The 21,447-nt window shown below is 38.1% G+C and overlaps 1 protein-coding gene across 1 annotated transcript in view; it reads right to left on the reverse strand.

Moving 5' to 3' along the window:
- The window catches only part of scn4ab (sodium channel, voltage-gated, type IV, alpha, b), a 34,018-nt gene extending 30,188 nt beyond the window's left edge, over nucleotides 1-3,830 (reverse strand). Inside the window, exons 1-3 of the mRNA XM_051887537.1 lie at nucleotides 3,641-3,830; nucleotides 2,390-2,714; nucleotides 2,156-2,276 (exon numbers count right to left, since the gene is read on the reverse strand). Coding sequence (XP_051743497.1) covers nucleotides 2,156-2,276; nucleotides 2,390-2,714; nucleotides 3,641-3,738 — 544 coding nt within the window. The 5' untranslated portion in view covers nucleotides 3,739-3,830. The remainder of the gene's footprint in view (nucleotides 1-2,155; nucleotides 2,277-2,389; nucleotides 2,715-3,640) is intronic.
- Between the last annotated feature and the right edge of the window lie 17,617 nt (nucleotides 3,831-21,447).

The raw sequence follows: 21,447 nt of genomic DNA on the forward strand, positions 1-21,447 counted from the left end.
GGCTCCTGGGGCATATGACATCCGCAGCCGCAGTCACGCCGCTCGGATTGCTTCATATGAGGCCGCTTCAACACTGGCTCCGCGGCCGGGTCCCGAGATGGGCGTGGCAGCGCGGTACGTTCCGTGTCCCCGTGACACCGAACTGCCGTCGCACCCTCACCAAGTGGTCGGACCCTTCGTTCCTGCGGGTGGGAGTTCCCCTCGAACAAGTGTCCAGGCATGCTGTGGTCCACACAGATGCCTCCTCCACGGGGTGGGGAGCCACGTACAACGGGCATGCAGCCTTGGGTTGCTAGCAGTACGTCTTGCACTGGGCCGCTTCCAGGAGTTGTTGACAGACAAGCACGTACTGGTCCGCTCAGACAGCACTGCGGCCGTTGCGTACATCAACCATCAGGGTGGTCTACGTTCCCGCTGTATGTCGCAACTCGCCCGCCATCTCTTGCTATGGAGTCAGAAGCATCTGAGGTCGCTTCGTGCCATTCACGTCCCAGGCGTGCTCAACCGTGCAGCCGACGAGCTCTCACGGCAGCCTCCGCTTCCGGGCGAATGGAGACTCCATCCCCAGGTGGTCCAGCTGATCTGGCAGCGCTTCGGCGAGGCACAGATAAATCTGTTCGCCTCCCCGGAGACTGCCCACTGCCAGTTGTTCTATTCCCTGACCGGCGGCACGCTCGGCACGGATGCCCTGGCAATCAGCTGGCCCCGGGGCCTACGCAAATATGCGTTTCCCCCAGTGAGCCTTCTCACACAGCTCCTGTGCAAAGTCAGGGAGGACGAGGAGCAGGTCTTGTTAGTGGCTCCATACTGGCCCACTCGGACCTGGTTCTCGGACCTCACGCTCCTCGCGACAGCACCTCCCTGGCCCATTCCTCTGAGGAAGGACCTCCTGACTCAGACGGGGCACCCTCTGGCACCCGCATCCCAACCTGTGGAAACTCCATGTGTGGTCCCTGGACGGGACGCGGAGGTTCTGAGTGATCTCCCGCAAGCGGTCGCAGACACTATCACTTCCGCTAGAGCTCCTTCTACGAGAAACCTCTACGCGCTGAAGTGGAACCTGTTCGTCGAATGGTGTTCCTCTCAACAAGAGCGAGAGGACCCCCGATCATGTTCGGTCAGAACCGTGCTTTCCTTTCTGCAAGAGGGCCTGGAGCGAAGGCTGTCTCCCTCCACCCTCAAGGTGCATGTTGCCGCTATCGCCGCACATCACTATGCAGTTGATGGTAAATCGCTAGGGAAGCACGATCTGATCGTCAGGTTCTTAAGGGGGGCGAGGAGACTGAATCCTCCCCGGCCCCCCTCTGTACCCTCTTGGGATCTGACCCTGGTTCTTACATCTCTCCGGGGTCGTCCCTTCGAGCCTTTGCAATCAGTCAAGTTAAAAGTACTGTCCCTAAAGACCGTCCTCCTGGTTGCATTGGCCTCGCTCAAGAGGGTAGGGGACCTGCACGCATTTTCGGTTGACAAATCGTGCCTGGAATTCGGGCCCGGTGACTCTCACGTTATCCTGAGACCCCGACCTGGATTTGTGCCCAAGGTTCCTACCACTCCCTTTCGAGATCAGGTAGTGAACCTGCAAGCGCTGCCTTCGGAGGAGGCAGACCCAGCCCTAGCTTTGCTCTGTCCCGTCCGCGCTCTGCGCCTGTACGTGTACAATTCGTCGGTCACTACTGACGTACGTCGAACGTGACCGACTGAAAGGGAACGTCTTGGTTACGTATGTAACCCTCGTTCCCTGAAGGAGGGAACGGAGACTTACGTCCCGTCGCCACAGTTGCTGTACCCTCGCTGTAGTGCGGACTAGATTGTCTCCTCAGCGAAAAACAGAGTGCGATGGCATCTGCTCCCCTATTTATACCACCTGGCGGGGGCGGTGCGCATTATGCAAATATCGCACGCCAACTCCATTGGCCTGTTGTAGTTCACTCGAAGCTGATAGGGCTCTCTAGCGATATCCTAATTCGTCGGTCACTACTGACGTACGTCTCCGTTCCCTCCTTCAGGGAACGAGGGTTACATACGTAACCGAGACGTTTTGTGGTCCAGGGTCACATTTATAAAATATATGACTATATATAGTATATATATGTGTATATATAGTATATACACATATAAATTGCTATTTTCATGGGTTAAATTGAATATGAAGGATATGAATGTATGAGTATTCTTATGGCTACTCGTCGAACAGGGTTGAAGGGACTTAGAATGTAGCAGGCAGGTTCAGCATTGAATCTGTATATGGTATTCCCTTTGGTGATCACGATGAACGTCTGCAAAACAGAAAAAGGGACTCAACACCTCTTGTGGAATACCTATTATTTTGATAAGCCAGACCTGTAAATATTTGTTAACAACACTTTGGTATTTTGCTTTTGCCACTGACTTTTTTTGCTTTGTAGAACGGATCTAACTCTTCAAGAGGAACATTGAGGAGCTTTGGTGGAGGGTCTCCGTAGATGAACGGTAGGGCTTTTCCTGCTTCCAAATCACTGGTGGGTTTGGGCAGATCCTCCTCAGCCACCTCAATATTCTGGGCCTTCATCTGTTCCTGCTCGGCGGCTTCTTCTGCCATTCGCCGCTCGATCTCGGCGAGCGACTCCAAAGTGAAGGGGTGGAACACATCGGTGCCTGTGGGAGGGAGTAGGCGTGCCATCTTGACATTCTGCTGAACGAGGGCTGCCACCACTTCGGGGTCTCTCAATTGTGCCCTGCGGGGATAGAGAAAACAGAAAAAGAAAAAGTTTGTGGTACAGTAAAAACCTTCTCTGAAAGACATTAGACCATCTGTAATTCTTTGTACATTATTCATATTTAGTCATGCTAAGCAGGTGTTTAACAATTGATTAAATTTCCATCAATTAGAAAATGAAATTATGAAATTACAACTTATTATAACTTAACGTATTATAATTTATTTTATAAATGGCATTGGTCATCACATCTTAATTTTCTGCAAAAGTTTTTGTATGCCTTTTTGTATTAAAAAATAGAACAGGATATTCTGAAACTGTTTAAATAATGAGTTAAATAAAGTGACATTTTATATACTGTTCAAAATTTCAGTAAGATTGGCGTCGGTAAGATTTAAAAAAAAAAGAAATTAATACTTTTATACCTAAATGTATTAAACTGATCAAAATTGATAAAATTGACATTAAAGACATATACATTGTTAAAAAAAAAAAATCTATTTTAAATAAATGCTGTTCTTTTGAACTTTATATTCATAAAAGAATCACACACACATAAACAGTCTCTTATACATCTTGATTTTTTTTTTGCTATGTAGATCCAACTTTTTTTATAGTGAGGTGACTTTATTTCTCGTAATTTTAATATAAAGTCAAAATTATGAGAAATAAAATCTTACATACTTGTATCTTTTTTTTAGAACACAGAAAAGTGTAAATTGAGACAACAATAAAAACCTTCATTAAAACATAAATCAAAGCATTATATTCCACAATTTTATTAAACTGTACATCACTATTAAAGTGGAAATTGTTCCTTTTATTCGCACAGCACCGTCACAACAAACAACTATGATTGAGCTACACAAAAATGAGTATCTGTCGCAATTAAGTTACATATATTGACACAACAAGTAACCTGTTTTAACAGTTTTCAAACTTACAGTTGACGAGGCCATAGTTTTAGGTTCTTAGCTCTGTTTGGGTGAGCAGCACGGTTCCTACGCCAAACCTCCAACAGGTTTATCTTTCGCTTAGGCATGGCTGCTGTGTCCCCAGTTTCAGCATACAGTTAAAAGCTCTCGACAAATTGAAGAATGCTTCTCAGACAGTGTGCTGAAGTTTGTGGGTCAGTTTTTTACTTTTGGGTCCAGCTGGACCAGGATGAGACCCTGCCCCCTCAGTGTAACAAAACAATTCGGCACACAAAGATTCGATTGAATGCAAGTTCAAATGGTTGTCTACAATTGAACATGTTTCCACCAGATTTGCCCCAGACAACCCTCACTGTCAAATGTGATCACTACATTTAGAAGAAACACTACGCAGTGTTGAGAAGTGTCATTTATCTGTCATGTATGTATCTAATTCTACAACAAAGTTCTGATTTTAATACTTCACCACATTGTAATTACAAAACAACATTTATCATATATTTTTCATGCTATTATATGTGACAGCTTACATTTCTGCACCTGTTCACAGAAATCATTGGGTTGTTTTATGTGAAAAGTCAATTAAATTGCATCACTGCTGTTTAAGTGGCCCCATTCAAGTCTTTTTGCAGACTCCATTCACCGGCTAAACTCAGCGAGGCAGTGACTCACTGCACATGAACGTACATAGAGTGAAGAGCACTGGTAACTTCCAAGAAGTTGTGTTTTGGTGCCAAATCCACCCAGCAGGGAGCTGCTTAACAAAAAAGCCTTTCTTACATGTTCCAATTTACTATTTTTGTGATCAAATACAACATTTGATCACAGATAACTCACTGACCATCTGATAAATACTTCACACAAAAATATTATAAGAATCCGATTGCCTGTCTCTACAGAAGTGAAAGCCAAAAAGTCACTTTTGCAGTGTCCTTGCCATCATACAAAGATTGAGAGAATATTCCGGAGCACACCTTTATTTTCTGCCTTGATCCAAGAAACATATTTGATTTCATATTTAAATATTAAATGTGATCTAAATATTTTGGTCGATACCAATCATTATTTATATTTTGAAGCCAAAATCTGATATTAGGTAGTAATGTGAGACTACCTACAGTTAAATAAACAAAACTTTTCACATAATTTTCATATAACAAAGAATATCCATGCATAAAAAAAAAGTCATACAAAATCTGAGTAAATATTTTATTAGTATAATAGATAGGTCGACTACAAATAATGTCCCCCACATGATCACGTGGCTGTTATTTATCATCATATTTCACTCAAATTGAAGATTTATTGGCTGATATTGAAATGGGCGCCCATATATTATGCATTCCTAGTCATTATGTTGTAAATCAACAATCTGACCTAATCTACAGTATGAGATTACATGTTAAAAAATAATATTGAACCCAAAAAAAAGAACCAAAAAACATTTTTTAAAAATATTAAATAAACTGTAAATTCAATAATTGCAAAATGCATAATTGTGACCATGGACCACAAAACCAGTCATAAGTCGCACAGGTATATTTGTAGCAATAGCCAACAACACATTGTATGGGTCAAAGTGATCGATTTTTCTTTTATGCCAAAAATCATTAGGATATTAAGTAAAAATCATGTTCCATGAAGATATTTTGTAAATTTCGTACCGTAAATATATCAAAAATGTATTCTTGTGAGTGGATATGCATTTCTAAGGAATTAATTTGGACAACTTTAAAGGCGTTTTTCTCAATTTTTTGATTTTTTTTGCAGTCTCAGATTCCAGATTTTCAAATAGTTGTATCTCGGCCAAATATTGTCCTATCCTAACAAAAAAAAAAAAAAAAATGGAAAGCTTATTTATTCAGTTTTCAGATGATGTATAAATCTCAATTTCAAAAAAATTACCCTTATGACTGGTTTTGTGGTCCAGGGTCACAATTCTCATAAAAATAGAATTTAAACCTATATTTCATATAGCATAATGTGTGACTAAGACATAATGTCCAATGTTTGGTGATGTCAAAATCGTTTAGTCATTAAATGTACTTTTATGGATCTCTTTTGACACACTTTGGAATCTGCCCACTGATCCATGTGCTGGGTGTTGAGACCTGTGTTTATGCCGCTCCTTAAAGCACTGATCAGGGTCATTCCACTGTTACATAACACAGACTCACCTGTTCTGACAGGAATGTGATACGACCTACAGTCTCTAATGAGGCCTATTATGTTCGCAATGCATGCCGGTGATTCATGTAGCTGTCACCCTTTGGCAAACAGGTGTTTGGGATCTTCAGATTGTGCTATAGTGAATTTAATGAATTTGTTATGATTTAGAGTGTCGTTCTGTGAAGTTGGGAGGAACCAATGTCAAAGACTCATGCGCTACCTCAACAGCTGCTGTAGACCATCACCCCATATGGCGTCGGGTTACTGGTGACTCTACTCATTCCTGCCGTGTGTTTGCTCGCTTACATTGTGCTGATAAACAAGTCCCGCCTCCTGTTAAATTCCTCCCCGCCCACTGCTCGATCATTCTGTGGGATCACTCTGGCTTTTTACTCAGGCCCAATTAAAAAAAAAATTACAGCCTTCCTCTGTCCCATTTTCTTTCTTTCTATCTATCTATCTATCTATGAATTTTTCCAAGGTGTATATAATAAACCTTGTGAAATAATTGCCTAATATTAAGTCTACTTTGGTGCTGCACGGATACATCGCACAACGTCAAAATTATCAACATTCTCATCTGAGCTGTCAGCAGTCAAACACCGCTCATTAATGTCAAAATGTTTAAAACGACCAATCAAATCAAAGTAGGCGGGCTTTAGGTTCTCAGAAGCTGCTGAATGCTGATCATGAATTCCAATTGTCTGCTGTTTTACTATAGAAATGTTACACTGTCAGAAAAAAGGTATGGTGCTTGTCACTGGGGCAGTATCCTAAGGTACAAAAGTGAAAAGGTACATCTTTAAACCTACTTACCCCTACTTATATTTGTACCTTAAAGGTACATATTAGTATTTTAAAAGTACATATTATTACCTTTTTACCTTGGAACTGCCCCAGTGATAAGCACCGTACCTTTTTTTCTGACAGTGTAAACGACCGACAGAAACATTTAGGGATTTAGCTACAGTGCTCAGCGTAAATGAGTACACCCCTTTGAAAAGTAACATTTTAAACAATATCTCAATGAACACAAAAACAATTTCCAAAATGTTGACAAGACCAAGTTTTATATAACATCTGTTTAACTTACAACATGAAAGTAAGGTTAATAATATAACTTAGATTACACATTTTTTAGTTTTACTCAAATAAGGGTGATGCAAAAATGAGTACACCCCACTGAAAGTCTCTGGAGCAAAGCTAAATTTTAGACTACAAATGTCTAATTTAACAAGAATTCAACCACAGGTGAGTCTAATTCTTCATTACACAGGTGTCCAGCAGACAGTTGACTATGAAAGGGTGTTAAAACCTCTTCCCATTTCATGCTGTCAGCAATGGCACCACATGGAAGAGAAATGTCACAAGACCTGAGAAAGAAAATAATTTCTTTACACCAGAAAGGTGAAGACTACAAGAAGATCAGCAAAGCTTTACTTATCAGTCAGAATACTGTAGCAAAAGTGGTACAAAAATGTAAAAAATATGGGACTGCAACCATCTCACAGAGACGTCCAGGTCGTCCACGGAAGTTAACACGTCGACAGGAGCGTCTTCTGATGAGAAGGGTTGAAGAAAATCGGCATGCAAGTTCACTGCAGTTATCTAGAGTTTGCCAGGGCCCATGCTGACAAAGATGAAGATTACTGGGACTCTATACTCTGGAGTGATGAGACCAAGATAAATGTTTTTGGAACTGATGGCTTCAAAACTGTATGGCGTCGCAAAGGTGAGGAATACAAAGAAAAATGCATGGTGCCTACAGTGAAACATGGTGGTGGCAGTGTCCTTATGTGGGGCTGCATGAGTGCTGCTGGTGTCGGGGAGCTGCATTTCATTGATGGCATCATGAATTCACAGATGTACTGCTCTATACTGAAAGAGAAGATGCTACCATCACTCCGTGCCCTTGGTCGTCGTGCACTTTTACATCATGACAATGATCCTAAACACACATTTAAGGCCACTGTTGGATTTCTGAAGAAGAACAGGGTGAAAGTGATTCAGTGGCTCCTGATCTGAACCCAATCGAACACCTTTGGGGAATTCTGAAGAGACAAGTTGAGCATCACTCTCCATCCAGCATCCAGTCTCTAAAAGAGGTCATTCTTGAAGAATGGAAAAAGATAGATGTTGCAAAATGTCGCCAACTTGTTCATTTCATGCCTAGAAGACTTGGTGCTGTCATTAAAAATCATGGAGGCCATACAAAGTACTAGATGTAGTAGTTTTTGTTGTGGGGTGTACTCATTTTTGCAACACCCTAATTTGAGTAAAACTGAAAAATGTGTAATCAAAGTTATATTATTAACCTTACTTTCATGTTATAAGTTAAACAGGTGTTATATTAAACTTAGTCTTGTCAACATTTTGGAAATTGTTTTTGTGTTCATTAAGATATTGTTTAAAATGTTACTTTTCAAAGGGGGTGTACTCATTTATGCTGAGCACTGTATTATTTAGTTGAAAATATAGCCTAGGCTATGTGATTCATTGTATTTCATAACTGTCAATGTGACGAGATAAGAAACATTAAAGAAGCCGTTTATCAGGCATAAAATTAATAATGAATGTGCCTGTGCAGTTGCGGACTCTGAAAAAAGCCCAATAGCAACGGAACAAAGAGCATTTGTTAATCTTAGTTGCTGTTAATTTAAACATTTACTAATGCATTATTAAAAGTTAAAAGTTGTTTCTGTTAATATTATTTAATGGACCTAAGCTGACATGAAATAACAATGAACAGCTGCAATTTTTATTAACTAATATTAACAAAGAATAATAACTACTGTAAAAATGTATTGCTCATTGTTATTGTAAGTTAATACATTAACAAACATTAACTAATGGGACCTTATTGTAAAGTGTTACTAATTGGTCATTGTAGCTCCAAGAACGCTGATATTTCAATTGTCTCTTCTGTATTTCTAGTTTGTATTGTGGATCATTCATTACAACATTTAACCTGATTCTCATGTTAAAGTATCTGTTATTGGGCTGTGCTGGATAAATAATGCATGCTATACTGACATGGTTTTTAAGGTATTATTATCCAAATTTAAAATGCACATGTACACCAGGGGAATCAAAACGTTCTCCCCCTAGCAAACTCTGTGACCTCGGTATTATGAGTCCCTGCATACGGCCATGTGTGTATCTATGTACAGTGTGTGTGTGTGTGTGTGTGTGCAGAATTAATTGAGAATGAATGGGAAAAATTCACATGAGAGGAGGCAATGCTTCTATCGCAATATGATTGGCTGTTCGCACAATAAATCTGGCCTTATTTTCATGCACATTCCACATCCGCGAATCAGTCTGAATGAACAAATAATGATGTTAATGGGAAGACTAAATAAAAAAGTAAACAACTCACCCGCTTAGATATCACCGCTTTATGTCATGTCAAAATCACCTGAGATGACCTGAGGGTTTTTAGTGAGCAATCAGGTTGGTGAAATTAAAGGTATGTCTCTGTGTCTGTTAAACTCATGACACCTGCAGTGTTTACAGAGCTTTGATGACTGATTATCTAAAAATAAGTTGACTATTAAAAAGAACAGCTGAACATTAGTTCACGAATAAAACAGATGTAATCTGAAATGTGTTACTTTTTTTATAGTGTGAGTAATATGATTAATTGTAACATTAATTGTAACTGGAACATGAATTTATACTGGATAAAAAAACAATGAGGACTTTGCCTTCTCATTTCACTTTTCTGTACACTTTTGTCCAGGACAAACTCCAGCTCATAATGTCTCTTTTAACATTCTGTTCGTGTTCTTCCTCTGATATATCAAGACCTCACATTGTAAACAACAGATTCACTACACAAGCTGAGCTTTAGTTTGGCCCATCCTCAAATGCCACCCTGAGCCCTTTGGGTCCTGCTACGAGTGCACACTTCGTCTGCATCAGTGTGGGCTCAGTAAAAGGCCACATCAAGGATACATAACGCCCTTCTGAAACCTAAAATGTCAAATGGGACACACTACAGTGTTGTGGACTTCTCAGACCTGCGGCGGCCTTTGCAAAACTGCAAATGCACATCAAGTGCTCCATTTGGGACAGGGCCTTCGAGGGGACTGTAAACCCGTTAGATTGAGTTACATGTACTGGACTGCAAGCCACCTAAACTGTTCCCTCCTCCAAACACGCTCCTGTCAGGTTATTTTTCATCTCAGGCTGCCAGAGATGGATGATGACTGATATTTTCCCACAACTATTGGGCTTCACTGCGCCAATCTGGTCTCCTTCTGACACGCACACTTGGGTTTGTGCTTTCTCCCTCTCTTCATCTGTCTCTCTCTCTCAAAAGAGAGATCGACAGTCACTGGGGCAATAACTGAGTCTGTGAGGTGGTCAATCCTGTTATACAGTACAGCTAGAACAACAACTAGAAGACTTTCTGAATGTATATAAGTGATATGCATTTTAGAAAGGAAAATTTAAAACACGAATCAGTCAAAAATATAAGAAAGATTTACTGCCATCGTAAGAATTATATGTAATCAAGTAATCAAAAAAGTAACTGTAGTCTGATTACAAGTATTTTAAAATGTAATATAATCTAATTACACACTGTAAAAAAAATTATTTTCATTATTTATCACAACATTTTTTTTTGTCAAATCAACTTCAATAATTAATGTGGTTCAGATAACATAATATTTTGAGTTTCTGTTGATTAAACCAAATGCCTTCATTGTGTTAACTCAAATTTTTAATTTCAATGAACTGAAAATATTAAAGGGTTAGTGAAATGAAATTTTAAAAATGAAAATTCTGTCATTTATTACTCACCCTCATGTCGTTCCACACTCGTAAGACCTTCATTCATCTTCAGAACACAAATTAAGATATTTTTGATGAAATCTGATGGCTCAGTGTGGCCTCCATTGACAGCAAGATAATTAACACTTTTTAAGACACCCAGAAAAGTACTAAAGACATATTTAAAACAGTTCATGTGACTACAGTGGTTTAACCTTAATGTTATGAAGTGACGAGAATACTTTTTGTGCGCCAAAAAAAATGTCTTTATTCAAATCAGTGGTTCGGAGTGTGTATCAAACTGCCAAAGTCACGTGAACCATTGAAATTTCAAAACGTTTCGAAACCCTTATGACGTAACAAAGCCTCGTTTACTGAAATCACATGACTTTGGCAGTTTGATACACGCTCTGAACCACTGATTCGAAACAAAAGATTCTTAAAGCTTCGAAGCTTCATGAAGCAGTGTTTTGAAATCGCCCATCACTAGATATTGTTGAATAAAGTCGTTATTTTGTTTTTTTGGCGCACAAAAGTATTCTCGTAACTTTATAATATTAAGGTAGAACCACTGTAGTCACATGAACATTAAATATGTCTTTAGTAGCTTTTTTTTTTTTATCAATTTAATGCATCCTGAGTGAAAGTACTACACATACACACATATTCAAAAACCTCAGTATTCAGATTCTTAGATGCATACACCAGACCACACACATTATAATTAACAATATTAAAAAAAATTACAGATGGCAATCATGTTATAGCAGTTTCCTTTTATCTCTTTTAAAGGAACAACATAAACAGAATGTCCCATCAACGGTTTTTAAAGGATTGTGTCACTGTCAGACTTGGTGACAGCCAACCGGGCCACCAGAGCTCACAGTCAGCAGATCAGAGACATGATTTCTACTTGTGCAGAATTGCTATGCACCATATACTGTGAAGCCAGGGGGCCCGAGGTGAGACCTGAGAACTAGCGTCTCCCTGACACAGACGCAATCCAAACAGGCCATTAAAGTCTGATACATCCAACCTAACAATAAACAGACAGGAGTGAAGATCCAGATGGCGACATGTTCAACAAGTGTTTTCATCCGGTAGAACAAGGTATCAGTCATGAAGGGCCAGTGTAGGGTCAATGAGGATTTACACTAGCAACTATGCTGACAATGCCACAGGAGCACCAGGTCTAAACTTGGTCAGTAACAGCTAGTGTTGTGCCGTGTGACATGGCCTTCCAATTCCAAAAGCTGTTGGAGATCATACTGGTCTCAACACAACATTTAGATTTTAGTCAAACATACTGTAAAGGCTCGAAATGCCATCTTCACTAGGATGGAGCAAGTGTAACCAGAGGATAGCGATGGATGGGAAAAAACCCCAAAATGAAACAGGGATGAAATGGATAAAATGTAGGTTGGAAAGCTCAGACATTGGAATTCTACTGTTAAAGAATTTAGGCCAATCAAACATCAGCTCATAGAACATAAAAGCTAAAAAAACACCCATTTGTCTTCATCTGCATGCATCACAGCAGAACTTCAATGAACATACAGTACAGTAGATAAGCAAAACATATAAATGAGTTAAGGAGATACCAAATGTAGTCTACAAAATATGCAGAAGTTCATACACATTGACAGATCTGCAGTGACACATGAGGGAGGGCAGATCAGGGCAGCGGGGTGGAGGTCTACAACACAAGACTGTCTCAAAGAAACAGGTGTCACTGTAGCATCAGGCTATTCTGTTCCGGAAACAAAGTTGCATGGCTTTAGGCCTTTGGCTCCATTGCAAGGATCATTTGAGAAGCACTGAAGGAAACCACAGGCATGTACCATTTCAAAGGGAGGTGGGGGTGGGGGGAAGAGGGGAGATTTAAAAACAGGATGTTTGTGAAGAGGTGCCGATGTACCGTATCATGTGGAGGACTGATGGCAGACCATATTTCTGAGCCTCTCATTCTCAGTCTTTCACAAATAAAAGACATTACATAAACAAAAGGGAGAAGCAGTCTACTAGCAATACTGCAAAGCTCTGTTAGCACAGTCAAATGTTTGATTGCATAGATATCATATCTGTTTCCTCTACAAGGCTATTTTTAACAACACAGCAGTGAATGACAGAATAAACGGAATAAAATCTGCATTTACATTTATGCATTTAGCACACACTTATCTAAAGCACATTAAAAAGAAATAATGCTACATAAAAAATAAAAAATCATAAAAAAACGCTATAAAAAGTGCAAGAAAGTTCACCATTACTGATAAAAAATAGCTGTCCTCGTTTCTCTAAAGTGAGCTGCAATTACTTCTAAGCAAAATAAAATAAAATAAAGTAAAAAAAAATAAAAAAATACCCTTGCTTTGTCAGGGAAAATACTCAGGTAGCTCTTGCATTTTACCTGGCTAATGTTAGCCAAGAAAAAGACTGCATGAAAGACTGCACAGTATTTTTATTTTATTTTATTTTTTTTTAAGAAATTAATACTTTTATGGAGCAAGGACACATCAAATTGATCAATTTGACAGTAAAAAAAAAAAAAAAATATATATATATATATTTAAAAATATATAATATATATAATATATAATATATTTAAAATATAATATATAATTTGATTTTTTATATAAAATATATACATATGTTAAATTTTATAAATAATAGATAGCTCAAAAGAACAGATTTTATTAATAAATAGAAATCTTTTGTCACATTATAAATATTTTTACTCACACTTTTTTTTATCAATTTAATGCGTCCTGAGTAAAAGTACTACACATACACACATATTCAAAAACCTTAGTATTCATATTCTTAGATGCATACACCAGACCACACACATTATAATTAAGTAGAAATAATGCTACAACACAAGGCTAAAATCCTAAAAAACTGCTATAAAAAAGTGCAATAAAGTTCACCATTACTGATACAAATAGCTGTCCTCGTTTCTCTAAAAAAAAAATAATAATAATCTATTTCAAATAAATGCTGTTCTTTTGAACTTTCCATTCATCAAAGATTCCTGAACAAATGTATCGCATTTTCAAGAAAAATATTAAGCACAACTTTTTTTTAACATTGTTTCAACAGTTTTTAAACAACTCGTCCCCAATTATAAGGTTCTATCTGCGTTCTGAGCAGTTTTGAGATATTGAGCTTCAAAGTTTTTGCATTCCATATAGCAAAAATTATATGGGGAACAAGTTTCTTTCAAACATGAAAATGACTGAGACCCTAAATGTATTCTAACTGTACAATATCAAAATCCTCTCAAATTTGGAAATAGGGATTTTTGGAATGTGTCAAAAGCCGATAGAACCTTCTAATTCTAAAAAAAAACACTTTTCGCTTGGAATTATAAGGTTCTATCTGCCAAAAAATTAATTGAAGCAATAATTTTCAAGACACACAAACAGTTTATTTATAATTTGTTTTAAAACATAAAATTAGTGTTGTAACAATGTGTTGAGAAAGTTACATTTTGCATGAGTTAACATGCATGACAAAGTTAAATTTAATGGTTATGATGACATTTATTTCATATTTTAAATGAATATTTTTTTTCTTGTTCAAGTTAAGCATAAAAGGCAGTGCTAAATATTTTGTCCAGTGCAGATGTTAAGTTTAGGGTAATTTATGGGTAATTTAACACATTATTGCAGGAACCATTTAAGTTTAAGTTTCCTTTTGTTTAGACAGAAAGCAGCTACTGTAATACATCCGAGCAGGACTTTATTCCACAGAAAGTGGGACAGATAAAATAGCTTTCTCTCTAGACATCAGTATGGCTGAAATAACATGCTAAAGTTTATTGTTGTAATTAAGACCCCATCAATTAAACTGTTGACTATTTGACCTTTAAGGCTTAATATTGTAAAATTTAAGACATTCTAAGACTAAAAAAAACTGCAAGAAAACAGACAATGCTTCAGCATAGGTGTTTAACAAAGTTTAATAAACATTGAAAAATGTTTCACTGACTACATATAATTACAAATATTTCACATGTAAAATATTTAAACTGCTTCAACTATGCACAACTCAGTTTTTACCAACAATGTAAAATTTAACATTTCATCTCACTTAATGTCATAGTTTATACACTTTAATCCAGTGTGCCATAGCGTAGAGCTTTACATACAGCTCAATACAAGCACACAGGATGGATCAAGGTTAAAACATAACCTAATATATAAATAACCTCCCTCGTATGACAATGACATTACTGGAATAAAGCAAATAGACTACAAAACCTGAACCTATCCTCTTAATAGGACTGCTGGCTAGCGTGGTGTCTGACTATAAATAACTCCTCAGCAATCAGATACAACAAAACACAAGAAAAGACTGGGCTGCTGTCATTGACAAGATCATAAATAAAATATTCCATCATGGGGTTTCTAATAAACATTGCATTGCGTGGAATTGTGTAGTCTTCACTGATTTAGCATTTTCTGTGATCTCTTCCGCTATCACGGAGCAGTCCGTCGACATGAAAAAGAAAGCTGATCCTGATTGGTCCTTGTGTGTGCATTTGAAGTGCTGATTGGCTCACAGATAGAACCTTATAGAACCAAGTTAGAGTTTGACTTTTTGTTTTCTAAAAAAAGAAACTTAAAAAAAGAAACATCACAATGTAAATAAGTTGTCAGAGAATAATAATATGTGAATAACTCAATTTTGACAAAAATGTCAGATAGAACCTTATAATTCCAAGTGGACAAAATGTTTCTTGAGCATCAGATCTTCATATCAGAATGATTTCTGAAGGATCATATGACACTGAAGACTGGAGTAATGATGCTGAAAATTCAGCTTTACCATCACATGAATAATATACATTTGAAAATATATTCAAATAGAAAAGTTATTTTAAATTTTAATAATAGCTCACAATTTTAATCTTACAGTTTTTACTGTATTTTTTAATAAATAAATGCAGCTTTGGTGAGACTTCTTTCAAAAACAAAATCTTACCAACCTCACACTTTTGAACAGTAGTGTTTTTTTTTTTGTGTTTTTTTTCTTTTGATTAACAATAGGCTTTCATTTTTATCTGCTATTTGCTAGTCAGTTGCTGGAGGAGGGACATTCTCACTATTGAAAGCATGTGATTGGACAAAAATCTGTGTAGTGCAACATGAGTCATCAATATTTTTGGTCAAGAGAAAGACATTTTGAACACAAAAGGGAACCGTCATCAACTTTTAAGAGTACACTAGCATAGCCTCAAAGCTAAAAAACAAGGATCAAGACTCTCAAAACTGTCTTTAATGGATAACAAGTGGAAAATAAAAGAGAAGTAACCAAAAACTGACTAAAATAATACTAAAGATCACACAACTGGACCTACGAATCAGCTCAATCAGTGTTCAAGGACTTACAATGAATAATGTCTCCGCTTGTTCAAGTCATGACGATGGGAGCTTTTTTGAGCAAGCATTACAACAGTGTTCATGACAACACTTTGTCACAGCTACAAGTGGGCACTATACTACCCCATCACCCCGCCGCCGCTGGGTCGCGCAGCCTCGACCGTTCTCTCAGATATGAAATACAGTACCGTTCATCCATCAGCGGCCTGTCATAAAACCACTCGTAGCTCTGATAAAGGGACGCCATAATGTGGTTTTAAAGGGCCTTGGACACAGACAGCTTTTACTAAAGTCTCTCTCTATCTTCTGGTTCTCTTTCACATGCACACATTGTGTTCTCATTTCTTTTTTCCCTCTCTCGTGGAGTCATATCTCACATCTACTCCAGCACACTTCAACACCCTGACACTTCCCGATCGCCTCTTGTCTAGCGTCCTCACCCTGTGTGATTGCAACGTGATGGAGCGGAATACTCCACGTACATATTCTGATCTATAGCCGCTGTCCTCAAATCCTATTCTTGAACATTTAATGAGGAAAGCAAAACCATTTCAAGATCAACAGCGTCAGGCAAATTCTGCTAACGCTGCACTGATACTAAGAAGGGACTCCAGCAATGTTATGGACATGGCAGTATCCCCGCTCTCCTCTCCTGTGACCTCTGACATTACTAACCACCCTTAACAACAGCTATTCTGCTCTTTCTGATAATGTGAAATCACACTTGTGTAGACACTTTATGATGTGACGGACCTATGCAACTACACTACACTTAGGGTGACCTCCTGACTATTGATCTGTTGCAGGGCAGTAGATGTGATTTTGCGGGACACGTGTGAGACACGTGTGAAATTTATAACTACTACGCTATGTTGATTTACATTTTTTGGCAAACTTGGCATATGCGCCGATTAATGTTTCTCGCGGTGGGTGCCCACACTATAATGTTGCGCTTCTGGCAAACATTAAATTCTGGAGAGAAGACAATTCTAGATTCATGGCTGCACATGCAGGAGGACAACGCACATGTAATATCTGAGCGAGAGCGCGCGCCCAAAATCCGTCTGCGAGCGGAGAGATTCCTGCTCGCGCATTTGATGTGCTCGTGTTACAATCATGCGCTCTCAACATTTTTCATTATAATAACGCCATAGGACCCAGATTAAATGAACTATTAACGTGAGAAGACAGTCGTGTCTGAAAGTCGCAATCAATTTTTTATTGGTTAAAACGAATGGAGATGTTTTTCCGTAGGTGCTCAACCATTTCCGTGGGTGGCGCCTGAGCATCCACGGGATCGGCGCATGTTCGTTGGAAATATTTAACATCAGGATGGATGATTACATGCTTTAAATCATCAGTTTTGGCAGCTTTGAGCAGCTGTTGAGGTTCTTATCCAGTATGTGAGATGAAATTCCTACTGGTGTAGTTGTGTTTACTGACTCTGCTGAGACCCGCACTTAGTTATTCCTTTGCGCTGTCCACTCAGTTGTCATCAGAAGAAAACCTCTCTCTATGATTGCGTTGGTTGGTTATTTTCACAGCTAGAATATGACGGCTACACAAATGGATTTTTAAATGCCAGTCACAGTTTTTATTATATTTCTTATTGTGGTATTGTAATTCCAAGGATGAAGAAAAATTATAATACAGACATAAATGAAATGCGGGACACTATTTCAATCTAACTACACTACATTGCCAATCTTTCTCTGTGGCAAGGCAACGCTAAAGCATCAATAACACACCAAAACATGCACACCTTTGCTCTTCGTTTTGTAACAGTAGCTCTAAATATCTTTAAAATATCAAAATTTAGTTGCAATTGCAGCTAATCACAGTTAAAAACTTTTAAACATTTTTGAACAGTCATTATTTCAAAAGAACAACAAATCACTGACCAGCTGAACATTTTTATCTAGTCATAAAACTCACATCTCTATTTTTTTTATTATTATTATTTCTTAATGAATTTTATACAGTTTGGTTGTGTTGATCACACAGGAAGTAATAAATAAAATAAAATAAAATAAATTCTAATCCTACCCATAAAAAACTACATCACAAAAAACTTTCAGCATTTTTACATTTTAATTTTATATAATTTATAAGCTTTTTTCCTCATGGGGACCAAAAAAAATGTCCCCACAAGGTCAAAAATTACTGATATTATCCTTGCGGGGACATTTGAGGACACACACACACAAGTTCTCACAACATTTCTCCTTGTCTCTTCAGAAATGTTATCAGCGTTAGGCACTCGAATGTCTCAATGGCTTATCATTCTGATAGACCCGTCGGGACTGTATTTCTCCAATTTCAATTCTAGCAGCCAAGCAAGCATGAGAATCAAGAACTTGCCCAAGCAGCCAAGAACACACTAAACTCTAAGGCTAAACTCTACTGCTGTGACAAGCAGGGATCACTTTACATCCAATGATGCGGTCTAGTGCGACCCAGAGTTTTATTTTCCAATGACGGAAAGGAGAAAACATCTCAAACATACGGCCATCACACAGTCACAGACGATGGCGCACAGGTACACGCACTGCAAACAGACCTGCAGTTTTTTCACAAACTAAGAAGTCTCTTATGCTCACCAAGGCTGCATTTATTTAATCAAAAATATTAAATATTATTACAATTTAAAATAAACAATTTGAATATATTTTAAAATATAATTTATTTCTGTGATGTCAAAGCTGTCACATGATTCTTCAGAAATCATTCTAATATAATGATTTGCTGCTCAAGAAACATTATGTATCAATGTTACACACTGTATCACTGTTGAAAACAGTTGCTACTCAATATGTTTGTGGAAATCTTGATATATTTTTTTCATGATTCTTTGATGAATAGAAAGTTCAAAATAACAGTATTCGTTTGAAATAGAAATCTTTTGTAGCATTATAAATGTTTTTCCTGTCACTTTTGATCAATTTAAAGGGATAGTTCACCCAAAAATGAAAATTCTGTCATTTACTCAACGTCAAGTTGCTCTTAACCTGTATGAGTTTCTTTCTTCTGCTGAACACAAAAGAAGATATTTTGAAGAATAACCAAACAGTTGATGGTCCCCATTGACTTCCATAGTATTTTTTTCCCATACTATGGAAGTCAACGAGGACCATCAACTGTTTGGTTACAAACATTCTTCAAAAGATCTTCTTTTGTGTTTAACAGAACAAAGAAATTCATACAGGTTAAGAACAACTTGAGTAAATGATGGCAGAATTTTCATTTTTGGGTGAACTATCCTGTTTAATTCATTCTTGATGAGTAAAGTATTAAAATTTATCTTATAAAAATCTTACTGATCCCAAACTTATGAATGATAGTGTATATGTTTTTACATTCAACTTAAATCATCAGGTTTTACACAAACTTGTGGAATTCATGCAACTCTAATTTTGTTGTTATTAAACTAGAAGAGGGACAAATCAACTACATACTTAAATTCATGTTCATTTTTTTAAATTAAAGGTAGGGTTAGGCAATTTTTGATAACACTTTAGTATAGGGAACACATATTCACTATTAACTATGACTTTTTCCTCAATAAACTCCTAATTTTCTGCTTATTAATAGTAAGCTAGTTGTTAAGTTTAGGTATTGGGTAGGATTAAGAATATAGAATATGGTCATGCAGAATAAAGTATTAATATGTGCTTAATAAGTACTAATAAACAGCCAATATTCTAGTAATATGCAAGTTAATTAGCAACTAGTTAAAAGACCCTAAAATAAAGTGTTACCCACATTTTTTTTTATAAACATTTTTTGTTACACAGCTCTCTTCACATCCTAATAGCAACCAATAATAGAAGTGGTATAAATATTTAAACATGTACATATATCTTCTGTGGAAGCCTCAGGACTGAAAATTGTTCGTCCAATCATTGCATTCAGTTCGAATTCAATGATCCGATGTCCTACCTGCCTGTCAACATGTATTTCCATACCTTTGCTCACCCTGCTCGATCAGACATCACATATCATCAGCGTGTTGCGTAAGGCTGTGCAGAGTTATAGATAGATAGATAGTTGTAGATAGCCACAGATCGCCAAAAACAAATAGCAGCCGCCTTTTACAGTTCCTCCTGAACCAAAACAACAAGTTTATGTTCCATTCATGCCATGTCGTAATTACCGTAATTAAGAGATGGCAACCCGTGATGTTCTATTTAGAGCTGTTCACGTCCTCAGACACAGATTTATGCGTTTCTATGTCAACACTATCAATGGCGAATTGAATCTGCAGCAGTCAGGTGGTACAACTAGAGCTCTGTAAGTTTTTTACATTCATTATTATTGTAATGTTATGTGCTATGTGACATGAGGTAATTGAATGCCGTCTCTCGTGATGCTTTGCAGAATCTGCTTTTGGTGTGTGAATTTCTGAAGGAAGGGTGAGATCTTATGCTTTCAAAGCTAGCTTGCTATTACTAGTCTTTCTGAAATTGCCTACCCAACCTTTAACTTTTCACTCAAATCGTTAGGCTGATAACATAATTAATAATAAAATTTTAAAAAATTGTGTTAGATTAGAAAATATTTGCACTTGCACAAGTGATCTCTGCCTTTGGGACCCCACTTTACATTTATACCACTATAAAAACATCTCCCTGCAAAGACAACCAAACTAGATGAATGTGTCTTCAGTGTCAACACAGGCAGAAATTTGTGGGCATAAGATCTAAAGGCTTCCAAGTGGGAAATGTATACCATTAATGCGTCTTTATTAAGTAATCATGGTATACATTTCCAGTGCTGAAGGGCAGCGTGGGAAGTGATGATCTGCCTTGTGCTAGGCATGCGTCTGAGTTGAACAGGCAAACTAATTAAATCCAGAGGTGAGAAACTTCATCGCCCCTGTGCCCCAGTCTCAAGATGCCCATGTATTGGCGTCATCTCGTGACCCACTGTCCCTGACATGCTTTAGTGCTCCCAAACTGAGAAAACTCAAATACTGGACATCTTTAAATGTCACAAAGAGCCGATGGCCTGGCTTTTTTACGTCTCTACACAATGAATCTGTTGTCAAACCTTCCATTCCCATGCACAACCCAGCCTGACAAGCTGCCATGCTCTTTCAGAGTCAACGCAGAGGTCCAGCGAGCCTGCAGTCTGACGGTAGCGCAGGCGTCTCTTCTAGGAAGCAGAGTCGGGACTTAAATGGAGTTTGGGCTGCTGACAGGTATTAATACGAGACAGAGACTCCAACCTGATCTGTGTGTCTAATGAAGGCCCGCGGGACAGGGGGTGACCTGGCCCCCCGAGATGTCTTGCTCTCTTACTTATGGCATAAGCCTGGCAGAGATGTCGCAAGCTTTGGTGGTGCCTGGCAATGAGTATCAGGAGAGTAGTTGATCTGGGATTGAAGGGCCTAGAGGTTCAAGAGCATGCATTTGATCCTCTCAGTTCCAAAGAGCAGCAGATGAAGCCATCGACAGCCTAAAGACAGCCCTCCATTTTACT

This window comes from Ctenopharyngodon idella, chromosome 3 (assembly GCF_019924925.1).
Source record: "Ctenopharyngodon idella isolate HZGC_01 chromosome 3, HZGC01, whole genome shotgun sequence".
In the NCBI taxonomy this organism is placed as follows: domain Eukaryota; kingdom Metazoa; phylum Chordata; class Actinopteri; order Cypriniformes; family Xenocyprididae; genus Ctenopharyngodon; species Ctenopharyngodon idella.